Source organism: Salmo salar, unplaced genomic scaffold, assembly GCF_965601325.2.
Source record: "Salmo salar unplaced genomic scaffold, fSalSal1 ptg000691l, whole genome shotgun sequence".
Classification (NCBI taxonomy): domain Eukaryota; kingdom Metazoa; phylum Chordata; class Actinopteri; order Salmoniformes; family Salmonidae; genus Salmo; species Salmo salar.
The window spans coordinates 322,571-344,851 of NW_027675466.1; the positions used below are offsets into that span (position 1 = coordinate 322,571).

The window sequence follows — 22,281 nt, forward strand, 5'->3', positions numbered from 1 at the left end:
GGAAATATATAACTTGTAGTGTATTTGAGGTTTAAAAAGGCTTCTGAAGTTTGTAATTTCCACATAGAAATTTCAGACTTGAGTTTTCTGTCTCAGTAGTAGTAGACTGTTAGGAGTGTTTTACTGTCATTCACTATACTAACATTACATTTAATTTATCTACACACTTTACAATAATCCCTGGCAGGATTCTCACCTTGAAACTTCATTGCGATTTTTTTCTGTTCTGTTCTGTATATTCTGATGGGTGAGGCCTGAGCTGGAATGTGAAGCTAACTGAAGCTGTCTAGCTTTAGAAAACCAGTATATCAAGCCTGTATCATAGTATACCCCTCAGGCTACGTTCAGGTTTCAGCAAGAGGCAGGTATCAACATGCCGAGTCGTAGGCAACAACCTGGGTCGTATTCATTAGTTTACTCCACAGCCAACAGTTTTAAGATGTTAAATAAAACATAAACCGTTTACTCTAAACGCTGTACAATGTGACCTAAACGGTTTCTGTTGCCAAACGTTTTGCTTTTAGATTGTAGATAATGTAGGAGCAATCACCCTGGGGCACACAGATGGGCACAGAACGAATTCACCCCACGCATCTAAATTATATCCAAAACATTTTAAGGAGAGTAGGACTATTATAACACTGTCCACCAAAAATATAATTAACTATATGAATACACATAACAATATCATCAACTATATTAATACACATAACAATATCATCAACTATATTAATACACACAACAATACCATCAACTATATGAATACACATAACAATATCATTAACTATATGAATACACACAACAATACCATCAACTATATTAATACACATAACAATATCATCAACTATATTAATACACATAACAATATCAACTATATTAATACACATAACAATATCATAAACTATATTAATACACATAACAATATCATCAACTATATTAATACACATGACAATATCAACTATATGAATACACATAACAATATCACCAACTATATTAATACACATAACAATATCATCAACTATATTAATACACATAACAATATCATCAACTATATTAATACACATAACAATATCACCAACTATATGAATACACACAACAATATCATCAACTATATTAATACACATAACAATATCAACTATATTAATACACATAACAATATCATAAACTATATTAATACACACAACAATATCATCAACTATATTAATACACATAACAATATCATCAACTATATTAATACACATAACAATATCATCAACTATATGAATACACACAACAATACCATCAACTATATTAATACACATAACAATATCATCAACTATATTAATACACATAACAATATCATCAACTATATTAATACACATAACAATATCATCAACTATATTAATACACATAACAATATCAACTATATTAATACACATAACAATATCATCAACTATATTAATACACATAACAATATCAACTATATTAATACACACAACAATATCATCAACTATATTAATATACATAACAATATCAACTATATTAATACACACAACAATACCATCAACTATATTAATACACACAACAATATCATCAACTATATTAATACACACAACAATATCATCAACTATATTAATACACATAACAATCGTCGTCTTACCGTCTTACCGATCATTCGGTCGTTGAAAGTTACTTTCGTTTGCTCTGCTCATTTACATATCAGGTTCTACCTGTTCTCTCTCCGAGTCCCTCTCTCTTTACAGCTCTTACAATGAGCCTTGGCAAACATTCTACAACTGTCTGGAAGTCTATTGGAGGGATGTGAAACCATTCTTCCACAAGAAATTACATCATTTGGTGTTTAATTGATGGTAAGTTTTCAATTGTGTTGAGACTCTGACCTGTCCAATGAGCCACATTGATTAAAGAATCCTACAGTACCAAAACACCCTCTCACTCTCTCACACACACACACACACACACACACACACACACACACACACACACACACACACACACACACACACACACACACACACACACACACACACACACACACACACACACACACACACACACACACACACACACACACACATACAGACTCACAAACAGTGCAGTAATTAGAACCCCTATAGCAGCTATAAGTACTACAGTCTTCTCAACACTCCCCTTCTCTGCCTCTCTCCATCACTTTCTCTGTGTCATCTGTTGCAGTCTCTGTGTCTTGTCTGGTGTCTCTCTCCATCATATCCTATTCTTCTGTTGCTGTCTCTGTGTCTGGTCTGGTGTCTCTCTCCATCATATCCTATTCTTCTGTTGCTGTCTCTGTGTCTTGTCTGGTGTCTCTCTCCATCACCAGAATAATTGGTGAGGGTTAGGCCTACTACAATACAACATTCAAAACATGAAAACACAACTACATAACTAGCCTGTCCAACCTCTCTTTCGTATCGTCTGAGATCGCTAAAGACTGGAAAGCGGTCATCCCCCTCTTCAAAGGGGGTGACACTCTAGACCCAAACTGTTACAGACCTATATCTATCCTACCCTACCTTTCTAAAGTCTTCGAAAGCCAAGTTAATAAACAGATCACCGACCATCTAGAATTCCACCGTACCTTCTCCGCTATGCAATCTGGTTTCAGAGCTGATCATGGGTGCACCTCAGCAACGCTCAAGGTCCTCAACGATATCATAATCGCCATTGATAAAAGACAATACTGTGCAGCCGTCTTCATCGACCTGGCCAAGGCTTTCGACTCTGTCAATCACCGTATTCTTATCAGCAGACTCAACAGCCTTGGTTTCTCAAATGACTGCCTCGCCTGGTTCACCAACTACTTCTCAGATAGAGTTCAGTGTGTCAAATCGGAGGGCCTGTTGTCCGGGCCTCTGGCAGTCTCTATGGGGGTGCCACAGGGTTCAATTCTCGGGCCGACTCTTTTCTCTGTATACATCAATGATGTTGCTCTTGCTGCTGGTGATTCTCTGATCCACCTCTACGCAGACGACACCATTCTGTATACTTCTGGCCCTTCTTTGGACACTGTGTTAACAACCCTCCAGACGAGCTTCAATGCCATACAACTCTCCTTCCGTGGCCTCCAACTGCTCTTAAATGTAAGTAAAACTAAACCCATGCTCTTCAACCGATCGCTGCCTGCACCTGCCCGCCCGTCCAGCATCACTACTCTGGACGCTTCTGACTTAGAATATGTGGACAACTACATATACCTAGGTGTCTGGTTAGACTGTAAACTCTCCTTCCAGACTCACATCAAACATCTCCAATCCAAAGTTAAATCTAGAATCGGCGTCCTATTTCGCAACAAAGCATCCTTCACTCATGCTGTGAAACATACCCTCGTAAAACTGACTATCCTACCGATCCTTGACTTCGGCGATGTCATTTACAATATAGCCTCCAACACTCTACTCAGCAAATTGGATGTAGTCTACCACAGTGCCATCCGTTTTGTCACCAAAGCCCGATATACTACCCATCACTGCGACCTGTATGCTCTCGTTGGCTGGCCCTCACTTCATATTCATCGCCAAACCCACTGGCTCCAGGTCATCTATAAGCCTTTGCTAGGTAAAGCCCTGCCTTATCTCAGCTCACTGGTCACAATAGCAGCACCCACCAGTAGCACGTGCTCCAGCAGGTATATCTCACTGGTCACCCCCAAAGCCAACTCCTCATTTGTCCACCTTTCCTTCCAGTTCCCTGCTGCCAATGACTGGAACGAACTGCAAAAATCACTGAAGCAGGTGACTTATATCTCCCTCATTAACTTCAAGCATCAGCTGTCAGAGCAGCTTACCGATCATTGCACCTGTACATAGCCCATCTGTACATTGCCCAACCAACTACCTCATCCCCATTTTGTAATTTCCTTTATCCTTTGCACCCCAGTATCTCTACTTGCACATTCATCTTCTGCACATCTATCATTCCAGTGTTTAATTGCTAAATTGTAATTATTTTTCCCCTCTGGCCTATTTATTGCCTTACTTCCCTAATCTTACTACATTTGCACACACTGTATATAGACCTTTCTATTGTGTTATTGACTGTACGTTGGTTTATTGTCATAAACTTCATCGTCTGAAGAGGAAAAATCATCGGACCAATATGCAGTGGGTATATTGCTCATCTTAGTATTTATTGAAGGTAAACTCAAACAAACTCAAACAAAATAACGACGATAACAGCCCAGTAAGGTGCACAGACTAAACCGGAAACAACCACCCACAAACACAAGTGAAAACGAACACACTAAATATGGCCTCCAATTAGAGACAACAACCACCAGCTGCCTCTAATTGGAGGTCATTGAAAAAACACAACATAGAAAGAGAAACTTAGAATAAACATAGAAATAGAAAATATAGAACATACATCAAAACCCCGAAACACACAAAACAAACACCCCCCTGCCACGCCCTGACCAAACTACAATAACAAATAACCCCTTTTACTGGTCAGGACGTGACATTTATCCCATGTGTAACTCTGTGTTGTTTGTGTCACACTGCTTTGCTTTATCTTGGCCAGGTCGCAGTTGTAAATGAGAACTTGTTCTCAACTGGCCACCTGGTTAAATAAAGGTGAAATAAAGGTACATAAAATAAGAAATAACACAGAACTCTCAACTAGTTCCATCAAACAGAAAAACAACAAGAAAGCTGGATAAACACATTCAGATTTCTAGATACTGCACTTTTCTTTTGCATTTTAGGGGTCATAGGTCAGATCAGTGGTCATGGTTGATATGCATGGACTAAAAAACAAACTTGAAACCATTTTTCTCAGATTCACTGTGTGTGTAGACTGCTCCTTGTCTTTTCTAGGGCAGTAGTTCAGGTGGCTGTTTGTGTAGACTGCTCCTTGTCTTTGTAGGACAGTAGTTCAGGTGGCTGTTTGTGTAGACTGCTCCTTGTCTTTTCTAGGGCAGTAGTTCAGGTGGCTGTGTGTGTAGACTGCTCCTTGTCTTTGTAGGACAGTAGTTCAGGTGGCTGTTTGTGTAGATGCTCCTTGTCTTTGTAGGGCAGTAGTTCAGGTGGCTGTTTGTGTAGACTGCTCCTTGTCTTTGTAGGGCAGTAGTTCAGGTGGCCTGTTTGTGTAGACTGCTCCTTGTCTTTTCTAGGGCAGTAGTTCAGGTGGCTGTGTGTGTAGACTGCTCCTTGTCTTTTCTAGGGCAGTAGTTCAGGTGGCTGTGTGTGTAGACTGCTCCTTGTCTTTTCTAGGGCAGTAGTTCAGGTGGCTGTTTGTGTAGACTGCTCCTTGTCTTTTCTAGGGCAGTAGTTCAGGTGGCTGTTTGTGTAGACTGCTCCTTGTCTTTTCTAGGGCAGTAGTTCAGGTGGCTGTGTGTGTAGATGCTGTTTGTCTTTGTAGGACAGTAGTTCAGGTGGCTGTTTGTGTAGATGCTGTTTGTCTTTGTAGGACAGTAGTTCAGGTGGCTGTTTGTGTAGATGCTGTTTGTCTTTGTAGGACAGTAGTTCAGGTGGCTGTTTGTGTAGATGCTGTTTGTCTTTGTAGGACAGTAGTTCAGGTGGCTAACTTTGCTCTTAGTCTGCCTCCTGTCTCTCCTATCACCATGGGTACACCTTCCTGAAAACAATGACTCCATACTTTGCTGAAACCTGTTCTGCCAGTTTATGTCCTTAAAGACTAGAATGTTCCAATGTGGTTACCCAAAAAGATGACAAGATAGTTCACACATTCATCATCCAGGGTTACTATCAAACAGATATGTTACATTTCTGGTTCGTCCATAACTTGTTTCCTGCTTGTAGCAGGCCGTGTTAACAGGAATCCTTTTCTCTAACTAGAAGTCATGTGATTTAATGAGAATATTTTTCTGCAGTGAGAATGTAATGCAAGTCAAGCTGTCCTTGGATGAATGTCTACAAGATTTATAACCAGCATTGTTAAATTAACTGTTGTAATTAAAAAAAATCAATGCTGTCATTTTCTTTATGTTGGCTAGCTTTTTATAATGTTTTATTGTCACAGACACCAGATAGATGCAGAGAAATGTGTTGTTTTACAGGGTCAGCCATACGGCGCCCCTGGAGCAAATTAGGTGTAAGTGCCTTGCTTAAGGGCACCAACAGATTTTTACCTTCACGGCTCAGGTATTCAAACCAGCAACATATCAGTTACTGACCCACCACTCTAACCACTAGTCTATCTGACCATACCAGTTACTGACCCACCACTCTAACCACTAGTCTATCTGACCATACCAGTTACTGACCCACCACTCTAACCACTAGTCTATCTGACCATACCAGTTACTGACCCACCACTCTAACCACTAGTCTATCTGACCATACCAGTTACTGACCCACCACTCTAACCACTAGTCTATCTGACCATACCAGTTACTGACCCACCACTCTAACCACTAGTCTATCTGACCATACCAGTTACTGACCCACCACTCTAACCACTAGTCTATCTGACTATACCAGTTACTGACCCACCACTCTAACCACTAGTCTATCTGACCATACCAGTTACTGACCCACCACTCTAACCACTAGTCTATCTGACCATACCAGTTACTGACCCACCACTCTAACCACTAGTCTATCTGACCATACCAGTTACTGACCCACCACTCTAACCACTAGTCTATCTGACCATACCAGTTACTGACCCACCACTCTAACCACTAGTCTATCTGACCATACCAGTTACTGACCCACCACTCTAACCACTAGTCTATCTGACCATACCAGTTACTGACCCACCACTCTAACCACTAGTCTATCTGACCATACCAGTTACTGACCCACCACTCTAACCACTAGTCTATCTGACCATACCAGTTACTGACCCACCACTCTAACCACTAGTCTATCTGACCATACCAGTTACTGACCCACCACTCTAACCACTAGTCTATCTGACTATACCAGGTACTGACCCACCACTCTAACCACTAGTCTATCAGACCATACCAGTTACTGACCCACCACTCTAATCACTAGTCTACTTTGAGCACTTGCACTGGGCCTCCACTGAGTCTCCATGTGTCAAGCAGTACAGAGAAACCCCCTCTAGATGACAGCCGAGGCTCTTGGATCTACCCTGTCTATCCACCAGTTTAGTGACCTTGTTCCATCAATATGTCCATACTACTTCACAACCCATTTGAGGTCTTGACCAGCAATGTCCCATTGGGCTCAACCAAGCCGAGAGTGAGGTTCTAGAAAGAGGACTGACTTTCATACCAACTCCTAAACAGGTGGACTGACTTTCATACCAACTCCTAAACAGATGGACTGACTTTCATACCAACTCCTAAACAGGTGGACTGACTTTCATACCAACTCCTAAACAGGTGGACTGACTTTCATACCAACTCCTAAACAGGTGGACTGACTTTCATACCAACTCCTAAACAGGTGGACTGACTTTCATACCAACTCCTAAACAGGTGGACTGACTTTCATACCAACTCCTAAACAGGTGGACTGACTTTCATACCAACTCCTAAACAGGTGGACTGACATTCATACCAACTCCTAAACAGGTGGACTGACTTCCATACCGACTCCTAAACAGGTGGACTGACTTTCATACCAACTCCTAAACAGGTGGACTGACTTCCATACCGACTCCTAAACAGGTGGACTGACTTTCATACCGACTCCTAAACAGGTGGACTGACTTTCATACCAACTCCTAAACAGGTGGACTGACTTTCATACCAACTCCTAAACAGGTGGACTGACTTTCATACCAACTCCTAAACAGGTGGACTGACTTTCATACCAACTCCTAAACAGGTGGACTGACTTTCATACCAACTCCTAAACAGGTGGACTGACTTTCATACCAACTCCTAAACAGGTGGACTGACTTTCATACCAACTCCTAAACAGGTGGACTGACTTTCATACCAACTCCTAAACAGGTGGACTGACTTTCATACCAACTCCTAAACAGGTGAACAGACTTTCATACCAACTCCTAAACAGGTGGACTGGGAGGAGCTCCGGAGGGGATCTACACGTCTATCATAGAAGATTGAAGTTATCAGATCATTGTGAATATGAAACAGATTTTCCTCAGATACTATTTCCAAACCCCTCACATTGGGAACCTCAGTTGGAGTCAGAAACTATACAGACTCTGATACGTAGGGATGTGGCTTCCTTTTCACTATTCAGAACCTCACCTTTTTTATCAGCTTAACCTTACAAATGGTTAAAAATCAAGCTCTAGAAATATAGTGATTAAACCAGCAGATAAGGGGGCTCAGATTGTTGTAATGGATAAAGTGAATATCTTCTTGAAGCCAATACACAATAGGATCATGTTAAACACTATGTTCCATTGTCCCACTCAACACAACCAGAAAACACAAAGATTAATCCAGGAGATAAACTGTATGAGGATAAGTACATTACAGATAAACAGATGGTCTGTCTTTTTGGGACAGATTCTCCAAGGCCTAGGCAGTTTTACTTACTGCCTAAAATACATATCTCCTGAGACGTGGGCGGTTCCCTGCGGCTGACCAATAGTAAATGATTGTGTCTCAGAGACGTCGGCGGTTCCCTGCGGCTGACCAATAGGAAGTGATTGTGTCTCAGAGACGTGGGCGGTTCCCTGCGGCTGACCAATAGGAAGTGATTGTGTCTCAGAGACGTGGGCAGTTCCCTGCAGCTGACCAATAGGAAGTGATTGTGTCTCAGAATCTTACTGTATTGCTGAATATATAGACTTTTATTGCTGAATATATAGACTTTTATATCAACCCTCTACCCCAGAAACACCCAGCTATGTTCAGGATACTGATGAATGAAGGGTTTATTACTATTGTAGTACTGACTTTAATATCAACCCTCTATCCCAGAAACACCCAGCTATGTTCAGGATAGTGATGAATGAAGGGTTTATTACTATTGTAGTACTGACTTTAATATCAACCCTCTATCCCAGAAACACCCAGCTATGTTCAGGGTACTGATGAATGAAGGGTTTATTACTATTGTAGTACTGACTTTAATATCAACCCTCTATCCCAGAAACACCGAGCTATGTTCAGGATACTGATGAATGAAGGGTTTATTACTATTGTAGTACTGACTTTAATATCAACCCTCTATCCCAGAAACACCCAGCTGTGTTCAGGATACTGATGAATGAAGGGTTTATTACTATTGTAGTACTGACTTTAATATCAACCCTCTATCCCAGAAACACCCAGCTATGTTCAGGATACTGATGAATGAAGGGTTTATTACTATTGTAGTACTGACTTTAATATCAACCCTCTATCCCAGAAACACCCAGCTATGTTCAGGATACTGATGAATGAAGGGTTTATTACTATTGCAGTACTGACTTTAATATCAACCCTCTATCCCAGAAACACCCAGCTATGTTCAGGATACTGATGAATGAAGGGTTTATTACTATTGTAGTACTCTTTTTATTAACTTAGCTACTGACTTGTTCTATTGTTGTTGCATTGTCAAGAGGTTAACCTGCAAGGAAGCATTTCAGTACATAATACTTGTATTGTACTTTATATTATTATAGATATTTTAGGGTTGCCATGGATTTCAAGCAGGCAATGCCATCAGGTCCAAACCCAAAACAAGGAAATTGTAGGAGACAGGCGTGTTGGGGTTTCCTGCCAGCATGACCACCCGCTTCACTTCCTGAACATGAAAAAGGGTGAAAGGTGGGATGCAGTAATAAGGAGTTTTTTTCAGTTTCTTTTTCAGTATTTTACTTCAGTGTTGATTAATTTAGTTAATTTAGTAAATTGAATTTAGTTATTTAGTGCAGATAATGATGTACTTCTTCTGTGGTTTGTCATATGCAGTGAACCTGCTGAGAGATGAAGGAAGGGATGAGAGGCCAGAACATCAACCTCATCTTCATGGAGGACATTGATGCCAGATGCAGTGAACCTGCTGAGAGATGAAGGAGGGGATGAGAGGCCAGAACATCAACCTCATCTTCATGGAGGACATTGATGCCAGATGCAGTGAACCTGCTGAGAGATGAAGGAGGGGATGAGAGGCCAGAACATCAACCTCATCTTCATGGAACACATTGATGCCAGATGCAGTGAACCTGCTGAGAGATGAAGGAAGGGATGAGAGGCCAGAACATCAACCTCATCTTCATGGAGGACATTGATTCCAGATGCAGCTACATGTGCAAGTAATTCATCTTTTTTATTCAAGATCTCATTGACTTTAACATTTGAAAAGCAGTTTCTCCAACAATAGTTTTAACATGAACATTTTGTCCATAACTTTTTAGAGAAACTTTCCTGAATTGAATCATGGGACCAGATTGGTTGTTCCAGTTTTCCATGCTGATGGACATGACTTGCCATGTCAGGTACTTGAACAGGATCATTAATATTATCAGTAGGTATTTATTCATATTTTATAAGGTTTAACCAAATAACCCTTTTACCATGGTATGACATGATTTTATATTTCTAGATGAAATTCAACACCCGATATGTGGAAGGTGCTGGACTGGCAGATGGGGAGCAGATGGAGAGGCTGTGGTCGTATCTGAGGCGCTTTGGGAAGGTCACCAAAGAAATGAGGCCGTCCCATCTTATTGACCTCCTGACTGATGCACTTCTCCACCATGGGAAAACGCCAGAGGCTACGTTAGTACACTTGGAATTGTTATTCATTTACTTGATGCTGGTTGACTCTAGTGATGTTCCTAACATTTCCTGTTGTTTTGATGTAGTGGACTCTCTGCCATAGAGGGTTTCGCCAGCAACAGAAGTTGCAACAGAGGCAAAAAGGGAAATGGAAGAAATTGCACAGTCTCTTCCAGGTAAACCATTGTATCAATAATCTAAGCATAGAATTTCAGTATTGATTAGAAATGTTGTCACATCTGTCACTGTTGTTATGTTTTAGGAACAACACTGGACACCATTAGGGATTGGGGCAGGAATGTCAGTGTTGTTATGTTTTAGGAACAACACTGGACACCATTAGGGATTGGGGCAGGAATGTCAGTGTTGTTATGTTTTAGGAACAACACTGGACACCATTAGGGATTGGGGCAGGAATGTCAGTGTTGTTATGTTGTAGGAACAACACTGGACACCATTAGGGATTGGGGCAGGAATGTCAGTGTTGTTATGTTGTAGGAACAACACTGGACACCATTAGGGATTGGGGCAGGAATGTCAGTGTTGTTGTGTTGTAGGAACAACACTGGACACCATTAGGGATTGGGGCAGGAATGTCAGTGTTGTTATGTTGTAGGAACAACACTGGACACCATTAGGGATTGGGGCAGGAATGTCAGTGTTGTTATGTTGTAGGAACAACACTGGGCACCATTAGGGATTGGGGCAGGAATGTCAGTGTCACCCTTGAGAGGCAAAAACCTGCTCTGTGCTGGGAGGAGCAATATGTTGCAATGCTCCAGCAACATACAATTGCAATGTATGTAATTCATTTCAAATGACTAAGCAAAGTTGTTATTTTTCGACATGCATTATTGTATGCCCTCTGTAATCCATGTTTTATTTTCAGGGCACAGCAGGAAAGTGGAGATGGAACAGCTGTTTTTCAGCTTGTGCAGTTCGATAGGTACTTCCTCAGTTTTTAACAGTGTAATTGTTAGATCAATGAATATAATTGATCTCCCTGGTCAAAGTATTTAGAACCTTTCTGATGACAGAAAACTGAAGACGATGGAGAGGAAGAACAGCATCCTCCATCGATGGTCCCCCACCAGCAGTCTCATCCAGACTGCACTCCACAGACTGCAGAGGAACAGATTGATGGTCCCCCACCAGCAGTCTCTTCCAGACTGCACTCCACAGACTGCAGAGTAACAGATTGATGGTCCCCCACCAGCAGTCTCTTCCAGACTGCACTCCACAGACTGCAGAGTAACAGATTGATGGTCCCCCACTAGCAGTCTCTTCCAGACTGCACTCCACAGACTGCAGAGTAACAGATTGATGGTCCCCCACCAGCAGTCTCTTCCAGACTGCACTCCACAGACTGCAGAGTAACAGATTGATGGTCCCCCACCAGCAGTCTCTTCCAGACTGCACTCCACAGACTGCAGAGTAACAGATTGATGGTCCCCCACCAGCAGTCTCTTCCAGACTGCACTCCACAGACTGCAGAGGAACAGATTGATGGTCCCCCACCAGCAGTCTCTTCCAGACTGCACTCCACAGACTGCAGAGGAACAGATTGATGGTCCCCCACCAGCAGTCACTTCCAGACTGCACTCCACAGACTGCAGAGTAACAGATTGATGGTCCCCCACCAGCAGTCTCTTCCAGACTGCACTCCACAGACTGCAGAGGAACAGATTGATGGTCCCCCACCAGCAGTCACTTCCAGACTGCACTCCACAGACTGAAGAGGAACAGATTGATGGTCCCCCACCAGCAGTCTCTTCCAGACTGCACTCCACAGACTGCAGAGTAACATATTGATGGTCCCCCACCAGCAGTCTCTTCCAGACTGCACTCCACAGACTGCAGAGTAACAGATTGATGGTCCCCCACCAGCAGTCTCTTCCAGACTGCACTCCACAGACTGCAGAGTAACAGATTGATGGTCCCCCACCAGCAGTCTCTTCCAGACTGCACTCCACAGACTGCAGAGGAACAGATTGAGGACCAATCTGGAGGGAACCTTCAGTCTGCTGCTAGAACGGAGGTTCCTCTGTGGCCTGAAAATATGCAGGTTATAGATATATATTCAACAATAGGAACAAGTCAACTCATATCAGTTCTATGATAATTCTGGGTGGTCAAACACAATAATAATGTTTATTTGTATCTGTTTCTGAACTTGGTTTCTGTTGCTAATGATCTATTGTTGGATGGTAATCAGAGTAATTTTATAGCAGCTTTAGGTAATTTTTGATTTATTTATTTTTTGTTTAGATTGGATTACCTTTAACATATTTTCTGTCTGTATTATCTGTTATCAATAGATGGTCAAGGTATTGATTATGTCACACTCTGACCTAGGAGAGCTGTGTTTTCTCTGTTTAGCTAGGCCAGGGTGTGATAGGTGGGTGGGCAATCTATGTTTTATTTTCTATGTTTTGGCCGGGTATGGTTTCCAATCAGAGGCAGGTGTCTTTCGTTGTCTCTGATTGGAAGCCATACGTAGGCAGCCTGTTTTTCCTTTGTCCTTGTGGGAAGTTATTTTCTGTTTAGTTGGTGAAACCTGACAGAACTGTTTTGCTGTCGTTTTGTTTGATTGTCAGAGTGTTCTGAGTAAAATAAATACAAGATGAACATCTTCCACGCTGCACCTTGGTCTACTCCTTTCCACAGCTGTGACAGATTATCTGTTATCAATCGATGGTCAAGGTATTGATTATCTGTTATTAATTGATGGTCAAGGTATTGATATTCTGTTATTAATTGATGGTCAAGGTATTGATTATCTGTTATTAATTGATGGTCAAGGTATTGATTATCTGTTATCAATAGATGGTCAAGGTATTGATTATCTGTTATTAATAGATGGTCAAGGTATTGATTATATGTTATCAATAGATGGTCAAGGTATTGATTATCTGTTATCAATAGATGGTCAAGGTATTGATTATCTGTTATCAATAGATGGTCAAGGTATTGATTATCTGTTATCAATAGATGGTCAAGGTATTGATTATCTGTTATCAATAGATGGTCAAGGTATTGATTATCTGTTATCAATAGATGGTCAAGGTATTGATTATCTGTTATCAATAGATGGTCAAGGTATTGCCAACTGCCTGTCCAAAAGGCCACGGTCGGTAGTAGCATAAAAACACATGTGAAGGACTACAACCTGAGGAGACGAGGTTTGTCCTCACAGCTCCTACAGGCCCTGGTGTATGAGGATGCAGTGCAGGTGGACAGCACTGATTGGTCCTGGAGACCAGGAGGAGCAGAGGATGATGGGGAGGTGCACCTCAAGCTAAGGCTCTTGGTGCTCTTTGTGAAGAGAAGCGGTAGATTGAGGATGATGTCTTCACTGCCAAGATGTTCTACTCACATGAGCAGGAACTGATCGTGGAGGCCTTACAACATTACACAGAGCAGGAACTGATCGTGGAGGCCTTACAACATTACACAGAGCAGGAACTGATCGTGGAGGCCTTACAACATTACACAGAGCAGGAACTGATCGTGGAGGCCTTACAACATTACACAGAGCAGGAACTGATCGTGGAGGCCTTACAACATTACACAGAGCAGGAACTGATCGTGGAGGCCTTACAACATTACACAGAGCAGGAACTGATCGTGGAGGCCTTACAACATTACACAGAGCAGGAACTGATCGTGGAGGCCTTACAACATTACACAGAGCAGGAACTGATCGTGGAGGCCTTACAACATTACACAGAGCAGGAACTGATCGTGGAGGCCTTACAACATTACACAGAGCAGGAACTGATCGTGGAAGCCTTACAACATTACACAGAGCAGGAACTGATCGTGGAGGCCTTACAACATTACACAGAGCAGGAACTGATCGTGGAGGCCTTACAACATTACACAGAGCAAGATGGATGTTGTCTTGGGGAAAGAGCTGTCCTTGCTGGAAAGCTTGATGAGCTCCAGCACGCAGAAGGACAATGTGAATCGTTCAGAAGGGCTTTTATTGAGGGCAGAAACTATGAAGAGGAGGAGGATGACTATTATGATGCCGATGATGACGATGACAACGATGGTGATATTGATGGAGGAATAGATTAATGAGGCTGAGGGTGATGACTACAACAACGATGGTGATATTGATGGAGGAATAGATGAATGAGGCTGATGGTGATGACTACAACAACGATGGTGAAATTGATGGAGGAATAGATGAATGAGGCTGATGGTGTGTTGTTTTTAACATGTCCATTGCTTTTTAATTGATGTCATTGTATTCCTGAACCTTTGTTTATAATGGTATGTTTTTTTGCTCTTTTGGGGTTGAAAGAAGCACATTTCTGTTTAATTGTTAGATGTGATACAGGCCAGTGTTGCATGTCATTTACTATTGATGTCATGGTGAGGAGAACCTGACTTGAGCCTGATATTCCCCAAGAGTCTAATGGAATAGACAGGTTTGCTTCCTCTAAAGTATTGTCTTGTATTGACCTGTTAGTTGTGGAGTTTGTAAATATATTTTATTTAACCTTTATTTAACTAGGCAAGTCAATTTAGATTATTTTGCAAATATTGTCATGTGAATATCTAGATCACCATCATCAATGTAGATTATTGTGTAAATATTGTCATGTGAATATCTAGATCACCATTGTCATCTTTAAATAAATGAATAACTTCTGCAGCTGATTCTGCCTGGCACCCGCAAAATTTAACCGTCCAATAATGGAATTAGTAACTAAGGATTGTAGCTTTAAGGGTTCAGTATGTAGCCTACAGAGAAACACATTCAGAGATCAAGCCTTGACATTTCAGATAAATTCACTTTGCAGGAGAGGGGAGACTGGAGGCCATGGTGGGGTCAAAGTAGCACATTTAATAAATCATTATTCTAAACAAAAACATTGTTTCTATTGAACCTGCCATACTAATAAAGGCATTTTAATCAATTATATGAAGAGTGCCTTGGTCCTCCTTTCTATTTGATGACCTACTCACCCCTTTTACCAAAGAGCACCTTCTGTCTACCAACATTTACTATTGTGTACCTTAGTAGCGCTTCCCTTCCTCCTCTTTCTACTAAACCACAAAGGGGTTAGAACTACAATTCCGGCGCCATTTCCGGTTGCCGTCGCTGGACGCGATGCAACGTGAAACAGGGAGTTGTAGTTCTTCACAGAAAGCCCAGGTGTATTCAAACCATTACAGTTTTACATTTTACATTTTAGTCATTTAGCAGACGCTCTTATCTAGAGCGACTTACAGTAGTGAATGCAGACATTTCATACATTTTTATTTTCCCGTACTGGGAAAAAAATGACACACAGTTCCTCAGCATTGGAACATTTTGGAATCACAGTCATGAAACCCCCCTTAAACATATGACACAATGTTCTCACTACAACTGAGGACTCTTACAGTGGTGGACTTTATGTTAATAAATAGGTCTCAAATCAAATCAAAGTTTATTTGTCACGTGCGCCGAATGCAACAGACCTTAGAGTGAAATGCTTACTTACAGGCTCTAACCAATAGTGCGAAAAAAAGGTATGTGTGTGTGTGTGTGTGTGTGTGTGTGTGTGTGTGTGTGTGTGTGTGTGTGTGTGTGTGTGTGTGTAGGTAAGTAAAGAAATAAAACAACAATAAAAATACATTTGAAAATAAGAGTAGCAAGGCTATATAAAGACATCGGTTAGTCAGGCTTAAGAGTTGTGAACTACAAATATGGCGCTATTTTGTAGTTTTCTTCCTAACTCTAACCCTAGCTCAGTTGATCTGCTTTATCAATGGTGCAACATTCAACCCCTCCAAAATGCCTTAATTCATTTGATGCATCCCTCACGCAGATCCACTGACCGAATCAACATTTCAATTTGTCTACAGACTCAATAGTATTTGCATTTCAAAATACAGTATTCTCATACATTTTGATAATTCTTTCTCAATAAGGGACATTCACTAAGAGGATTTGTTCAGACCAATGGGCTGCTCTAACATTTTAACACTGAGCCATGTGACTATACAGTAGCCTACATCTATAGTCTACTGTAAAATCATATGCTGCTTTAGGCTAAATACTATAGTTTTCTGTGTGTTTCAATAGGACAAATGGAAAGAGGTCCTACTGTATTCTAGATGGTGGTGTAGAGTATCTACAATGTGACCTCCCTAAATAATGGTGGTGTAGAGTATCTACAATGTTACCCTCCCTAAATAATGGTGGTGTAGTGTATCTACAATGTGACCTCCCTAAATAATGGTGGTGTAGAGTATCTTCTAGAAAAAAGAAACGCACACCTTTAAAGGCGAGGTGCTGGCTAGCGGAGTAGAACACTAGAAAATAAAGGAAAGCCGCACACTCTAAGAGCTCAGATGCAAAAATTTAATCACCAACGTCTTCATCAGGGTATCATCAAACACTGCGAGATGAGTCATTTATATAGTGTCAAGAGACACACAGGTGTTTGTAATCATGGCCAAGTATGGCCTAATATCATTGGTTAACTCAAATATTTAAAAAAAAATGGCATACAAAGAACATACAAAAAGACAAACAAATGGATAGCATACGATCATAGCATTTGTAGTCTAAAATGTATCTAACAAACAATTACAATGGCAAAATCACAATAATCACAAGAATGGCTTCAGATCAAAGTCTATGTTGAGACCGAAGGGAGCAAGGGTCTTTAAATTAAAGATCCAGGCAGCCTCTCGTTTCAACAATAAATTATCAAGGTCACCCCCTCTCCTCGGGAGGGTGACATGTTCAATACCAATATAACGCAGAGACGAAATCGGATGGTTTGCTTCCAAAAAGTGGGCCGCAACTGGGTAAGTTAAGTTTTTGCACCTAATGGTGCTACGATGCTCTGAGATACGTACTTTTAATTCACGCTTTGTTTTACCCACATAATTTTTACCACAAGGACAAGGATAAGATAAATAACTGCCTTAGTGGAACACGTAATAACACCTTTAATTGGGATAGATTTCCCTGTTTGGGGGTGTTTGAAGGATCTACATTTATAAGTGCCATTACATTGAGCACAGCCATTACACTTGTAATTTCCATCCAGTATGGGCGCAAATAGACGTTGTTCAGGAATATCTTGGGGTGGTAAATCAGAGTGTACCAATTGGTCTCTGAGATTTCTTCCCCGCGAGAATACGACCAGGGGAAGGTCAGAAAACACATTAACGAGACTATCATCATATTTCAGAATGTGCCAATGTTTGTGAACGATTCCTTTAATTTGTTCAGAGCACTTTGAGTAGCGGGTAGTGAGAACGCAAGAATGCGTCTTTTTGCGAGACTGACCTTGAAAAAGGTCATGTCTCGTTTTGTTTTGAATTTTCTCAATGGCAGTATTAATCTGATCATTGTTGTACCCCCTCTCCTTGAACTTATCCTTTATTTTCTAGTGTTCTACTCCGCTAGCCAGCACCTCGCCTTTAAAGGTGTGCGTTTCTTTTTTCTAGGTTGATGATTTAACAGGCAGATAGAACTGGGATAGAAGCTGTTCTAGAACCTGTGGTCCAGAAACTGATTTAACAGGCAGATAGAACTGGGATAGAAGCTGTTCTAGAACCTGTGGTCCAGAAACTGATTTAACAGGCAGATAGAACTGGGATAGAAGCTGTTCTAGAACCTGTGGTCCAGAAACTGATTTAACAGGCAGATAGAACTGGGATAGAAGCTGTTCTAGTACCTGTGGTCCAGAAACTGATTTAACAGGCAGATAGAACTGGGATAGAAGCTGTTCTAGAACCTGTGGTCCAGAAACTGATTTAACAGGCAGATAGAACTGGGATAGAAGCTGTTCTAGAACCTGTGGTCCAGAAACTGATTTAACAGGCAGATAGAACTGGGATAGAAGCTGTTCTAGAACCTGTGGTCCAGAAACTGATTTAACAGGCAGATAGAACTGGGATAGAAGCTGTTCTAGAACCTGTGGTCCAGAAACTGATTTAACAGGCAGATAGAACTGGGATAGAAGCTGTTCTAGAACCTGTGGTCCAGAAACTGATTTAACACGTGTCATCTTCCAGTGTGTGTTTGTCAATTGTGTGTGTTTCAGTGTTATGTGTGTCAGTGTGTGTGTGTGTGTCCAGAGTGTGTTTGTGTGTGTGTATCCAGTGTGTGTGTGTGTGTGTGTATCCAGTGTGTGTGTGTGTGTGTGTGTATCCAGTGTGTGTGTGTGTGTGTATCTGTATCCAGTGTGTTTGTGTGTGTGTATCCAGTGTGTTTGTGTGTGTGTATCAAGCGTGTGTGTGTCAAGCGTGTGTGTGTCAGTGTGTGTGTCAGTGTGTGTCCAGTGAGTGTGTGTGTCCAGTGAGTGTGTGTGTCCAGTGAGTGTGTGTGTTTATCTAGTGGGTCCAGTGTGTGTGTGTGTGTGTGTGTGTGTGTGTGTGTGTGTCCAGTGTGTTTGTGTGTGTCCAGTGTGTGTGTGTGTCCAGTGTGTGTGTGTGTCCAGTGTGTGTGTGTGTGTCCAGTGTGTTTCCAGTGTGTTTGTATGTCCGTTTGAGTGAGTGTGTGTGTGTATGGGTGTTTGTCCAGTTTGAGTGGGTGGCCAGCGTGTGTGTGTGTGCCTAGTGTGTGTGTCTGTGTCCAGTGTGTGTGTGTTTCAGTGTGTGTGTGTGTGTGTCCAGTGTGTGTGTGTGTGTGTGTGTGTGTGTGTGTGTGTGTGTGTGTGTGTGTGTGTGTGTGTGTGTGTGTGTGTGTCCATTGAGTGTGTGTGTGTGTGTTTCAGTGTGTGTGTTTCCAGGTGTGTGTGTGTGTGTGTTCAGAGTGTGTGTGTGTGTGTGTTCAGTGTGTGTGTGTGTGTTCAGTGTGTGTGTGTCCAGTGTGTGTGTGTGTGTCCAGTGTGTGTGTGTGTGTCCAGTGAGTGTATGTGTGTCCAGTGTCTGTGATCAGTGTGTGTGTGTTGAGTGTGTGTGTGTGTTCAGTGTGTGTTTGTGTGTGTCCAGTGTGTGTGTATGTGTCCAGTGTGTGTGTGTCCAGAATGTGTTTGTGTATGTGTGTGTGTGTCCAGAATGTATTTGTGTGTGTGTGTCCAGTGTACGTGTGTGTCCAGTGTGTGTGTGTGTGTCCAGTGTGTGTGTGTGTCCAGTGTGTGTGTGTGTCCAGTGTGTGTGTGTCCAGTGTGTGTGTGTTCAGTGTGTGTTTGTGTTCAGTGTGTGTGTGTGTGTGTTCAGTGTGTGTGTGTGTGTGTGTCCAGTGTGTGTGTGTGTCCAGTGTGTGTGTGTGTGTCCAGTGTGTGTGTGTGTGTGTCCAGTGTGTGTGTGTGTGTGTCCAGTGTGTGTGTGTGTGTGTCCAGAATGTGTGTGTGTGTGTGTGTGTGTGTGTGTGTGTGTGTGTGTGTGTGTGTGTGTGTGTGTGTGTGTGTGTGTCCAGTTATTATTCCAGGGACACTGAAGAGCCAACATAATAAACCCTAAACCCTGGATAGAGGGGCTCAGTGAATGTGGAGGTGAATGTGTACAGGTGGGTCAGTGTGTCAGAGGAGGCTCTATAGAAGGACAGAGTGCCGGCTGGCCAGTCCAGATACACTCCTACTCTGTGGGATCTGGAGGGGTGGACGTCTATGGTAGTGGAGATATGATTATGCCTGGCAGAGTAACTGTTGTCAGAGCAGTCCAGACTCCAGGACTTGTCATTGTATCCAAGACAACAGTCATTAACCCCTCCTCTCCTGCTGATTCCTTTATATGTCACTCCTATAACAGCCCCCATTATCCCACTCCACTCTACCTCCCAGTAACAGCGCCCAGTCAGACCCTCTCTACACAGCACCTGTCCCCAGTCCTCAAATCTCTCTGGGTGATCAGGATACGGCTGCTCCTCTCTCCTCCATGTCACCTTTCTGTTCTCCTCAGACAGAGAGAGGAGTCTGTGTACTGTGTTTAGGTCCAGTGTGAGATCACAGACATCTGATGGATGAAACCAGACACAATATTAGAAATCATCATCATTCACATTAGAATGTTAACTCACTTTTCACTAATTCATTTAATGTAGATGTTTCTAGGTATCAAAAGGAGAAGTTAAGGTAACTTGAGACTTGTTGAATGATCATATGTTATACTGTATGGTAATATAATACACACTTATTCACATTAATTACACACACACACACACACACACACACACACACACACACACACACACACACACACACACACACACACACACACACACACACACACACACACACACACACACACACACACACACACACACACATCAACTCTTTGTAAACGTTGGTGTCCCTGATTTGTGCTTCTGTAGAACTACAGATGATATTTAATATGACCAAGTCAGTAATGATGGTGGTCTTTGACTTAACTTGAATTAAGACTTATTCTTAGTCATATTCTTCACAGCAGTCAACACTCACATTTTCTAAGTCCAGGTTTCATTCTGTTCTCTCCACCATGTTCCACACTGTAGCGGTAAGCAGAAGAACAGACAGTCATTGAGGGATACACCTGAACTCTCACACACACACACACACACACACACACAGCATATAGCTTTGTCCAAGTGGTGGTCAGAATGTTTGTATTAACTAGCCTGAAAAGTCAAACATGTCTGATATGAACATTGACATAAACCCTCTACATACTTGAGTTTCTCCAGTCTGCAGTGTGGATCCTCCAGTCCAGCAGAGAGCAGTCTGACTCCTGAGTCTCCTGGGTGATTGTAGCTCAGGTCCAGCTCTCTCAGGTGTGAGGGGTTTGACCTCAGAGCTGAGACCAGAGAAGCACAGCCTTCCTCTGTGACTAGACAGCCTGACAGCCTGCAAAGAGTCAAATCATATTAAAACCACACTGATATTCTTTGGTGGTGAAAATAGTGGCAGTATATTTCTTCAACATATTCAGATATATCAGTCATGAAACCTTCCATATCTATTCAGAAATGAATGTATCATATTATAAATTACAAATTATCAATGTGTTACCTGCAGATAGAAACATATATAGTACAAATATTTGAGTAGACTGACCAGACCAGTTTAAAAGCAGTATCAGTCAAAAGACAGACAGTGAGGTATCAGATTTAGATTGTATTGAGTATACAGTCCACACCATAGCTATTTTGACAGTGAAGATAACAATTTAAATGTGGTTCTAAACTCTAACATTTTGGATTTCAGATCAAATGTTTCATATGAGGTGACAGTATATAATGTCACCTTTTATTTGAGGATATTTTCATACATATCTGTTTCATTATTTAGAAAAATGAAAGCACTTTATGTATCTAGTCCCCCTATTTAAAGAAGTCATATGTTTTCTGACCAATTCACTCATAGTGGCTTAAAGTAGTCACAAGTTGAGTATTTGATCCGATATTCCTTGAACGCAGCGACTACATCAAGCTTGTGACTCAAACTCGTTGATTGATTTTTCAGTTTGTTTTGGTTGTGTTTTGGGTTGTGTTTTGCCCAATATTAAAATGGTGGATGGTGTAACGTCTGCTTCCAGCTCACACTCTCAAACACGTAGATCCCCCTGAACGCAGCTCACTCTCCAGATCCCAGTCACCTGAATTCTGATCACCTGTTCACACACCTGTATGTCATTATCAAACTCTATTTAGTTCAGTTCTTTGCACCCCCATCATTGTGATGTAATGTTTGATTTGC

At 41.7% G+C, this 22,281-nt stretch overlaps 1 protein-coding gene across 1 annotated transcript in view; it reads right to left on the reverse strand.

The window, feature by feature from the left end:
• Positions 1 to 15,483: 15,483 nt before the first annotated feature.
• The window catches only part of LOC145877137 (NLR family CARD domain-containing protein 3-like), a 33,476-nt gene continuing 26,678 nt past the window's right edge, over positions 15,484 to 22,281 (reverse strand). Inside the window, exon 2 of the mRNA XM_082972429.1 lies at positions 15,484 to 20,552. Coding sequence (XP_082828555.1) covers positions 20,028 to 20,552 — 525 coding nt within the window. The 3' untranslated portion in view covers positions 15,484 to 20,027. The remainder of the gene's footprint in view (positions 20,553 to 22,281) is intronic.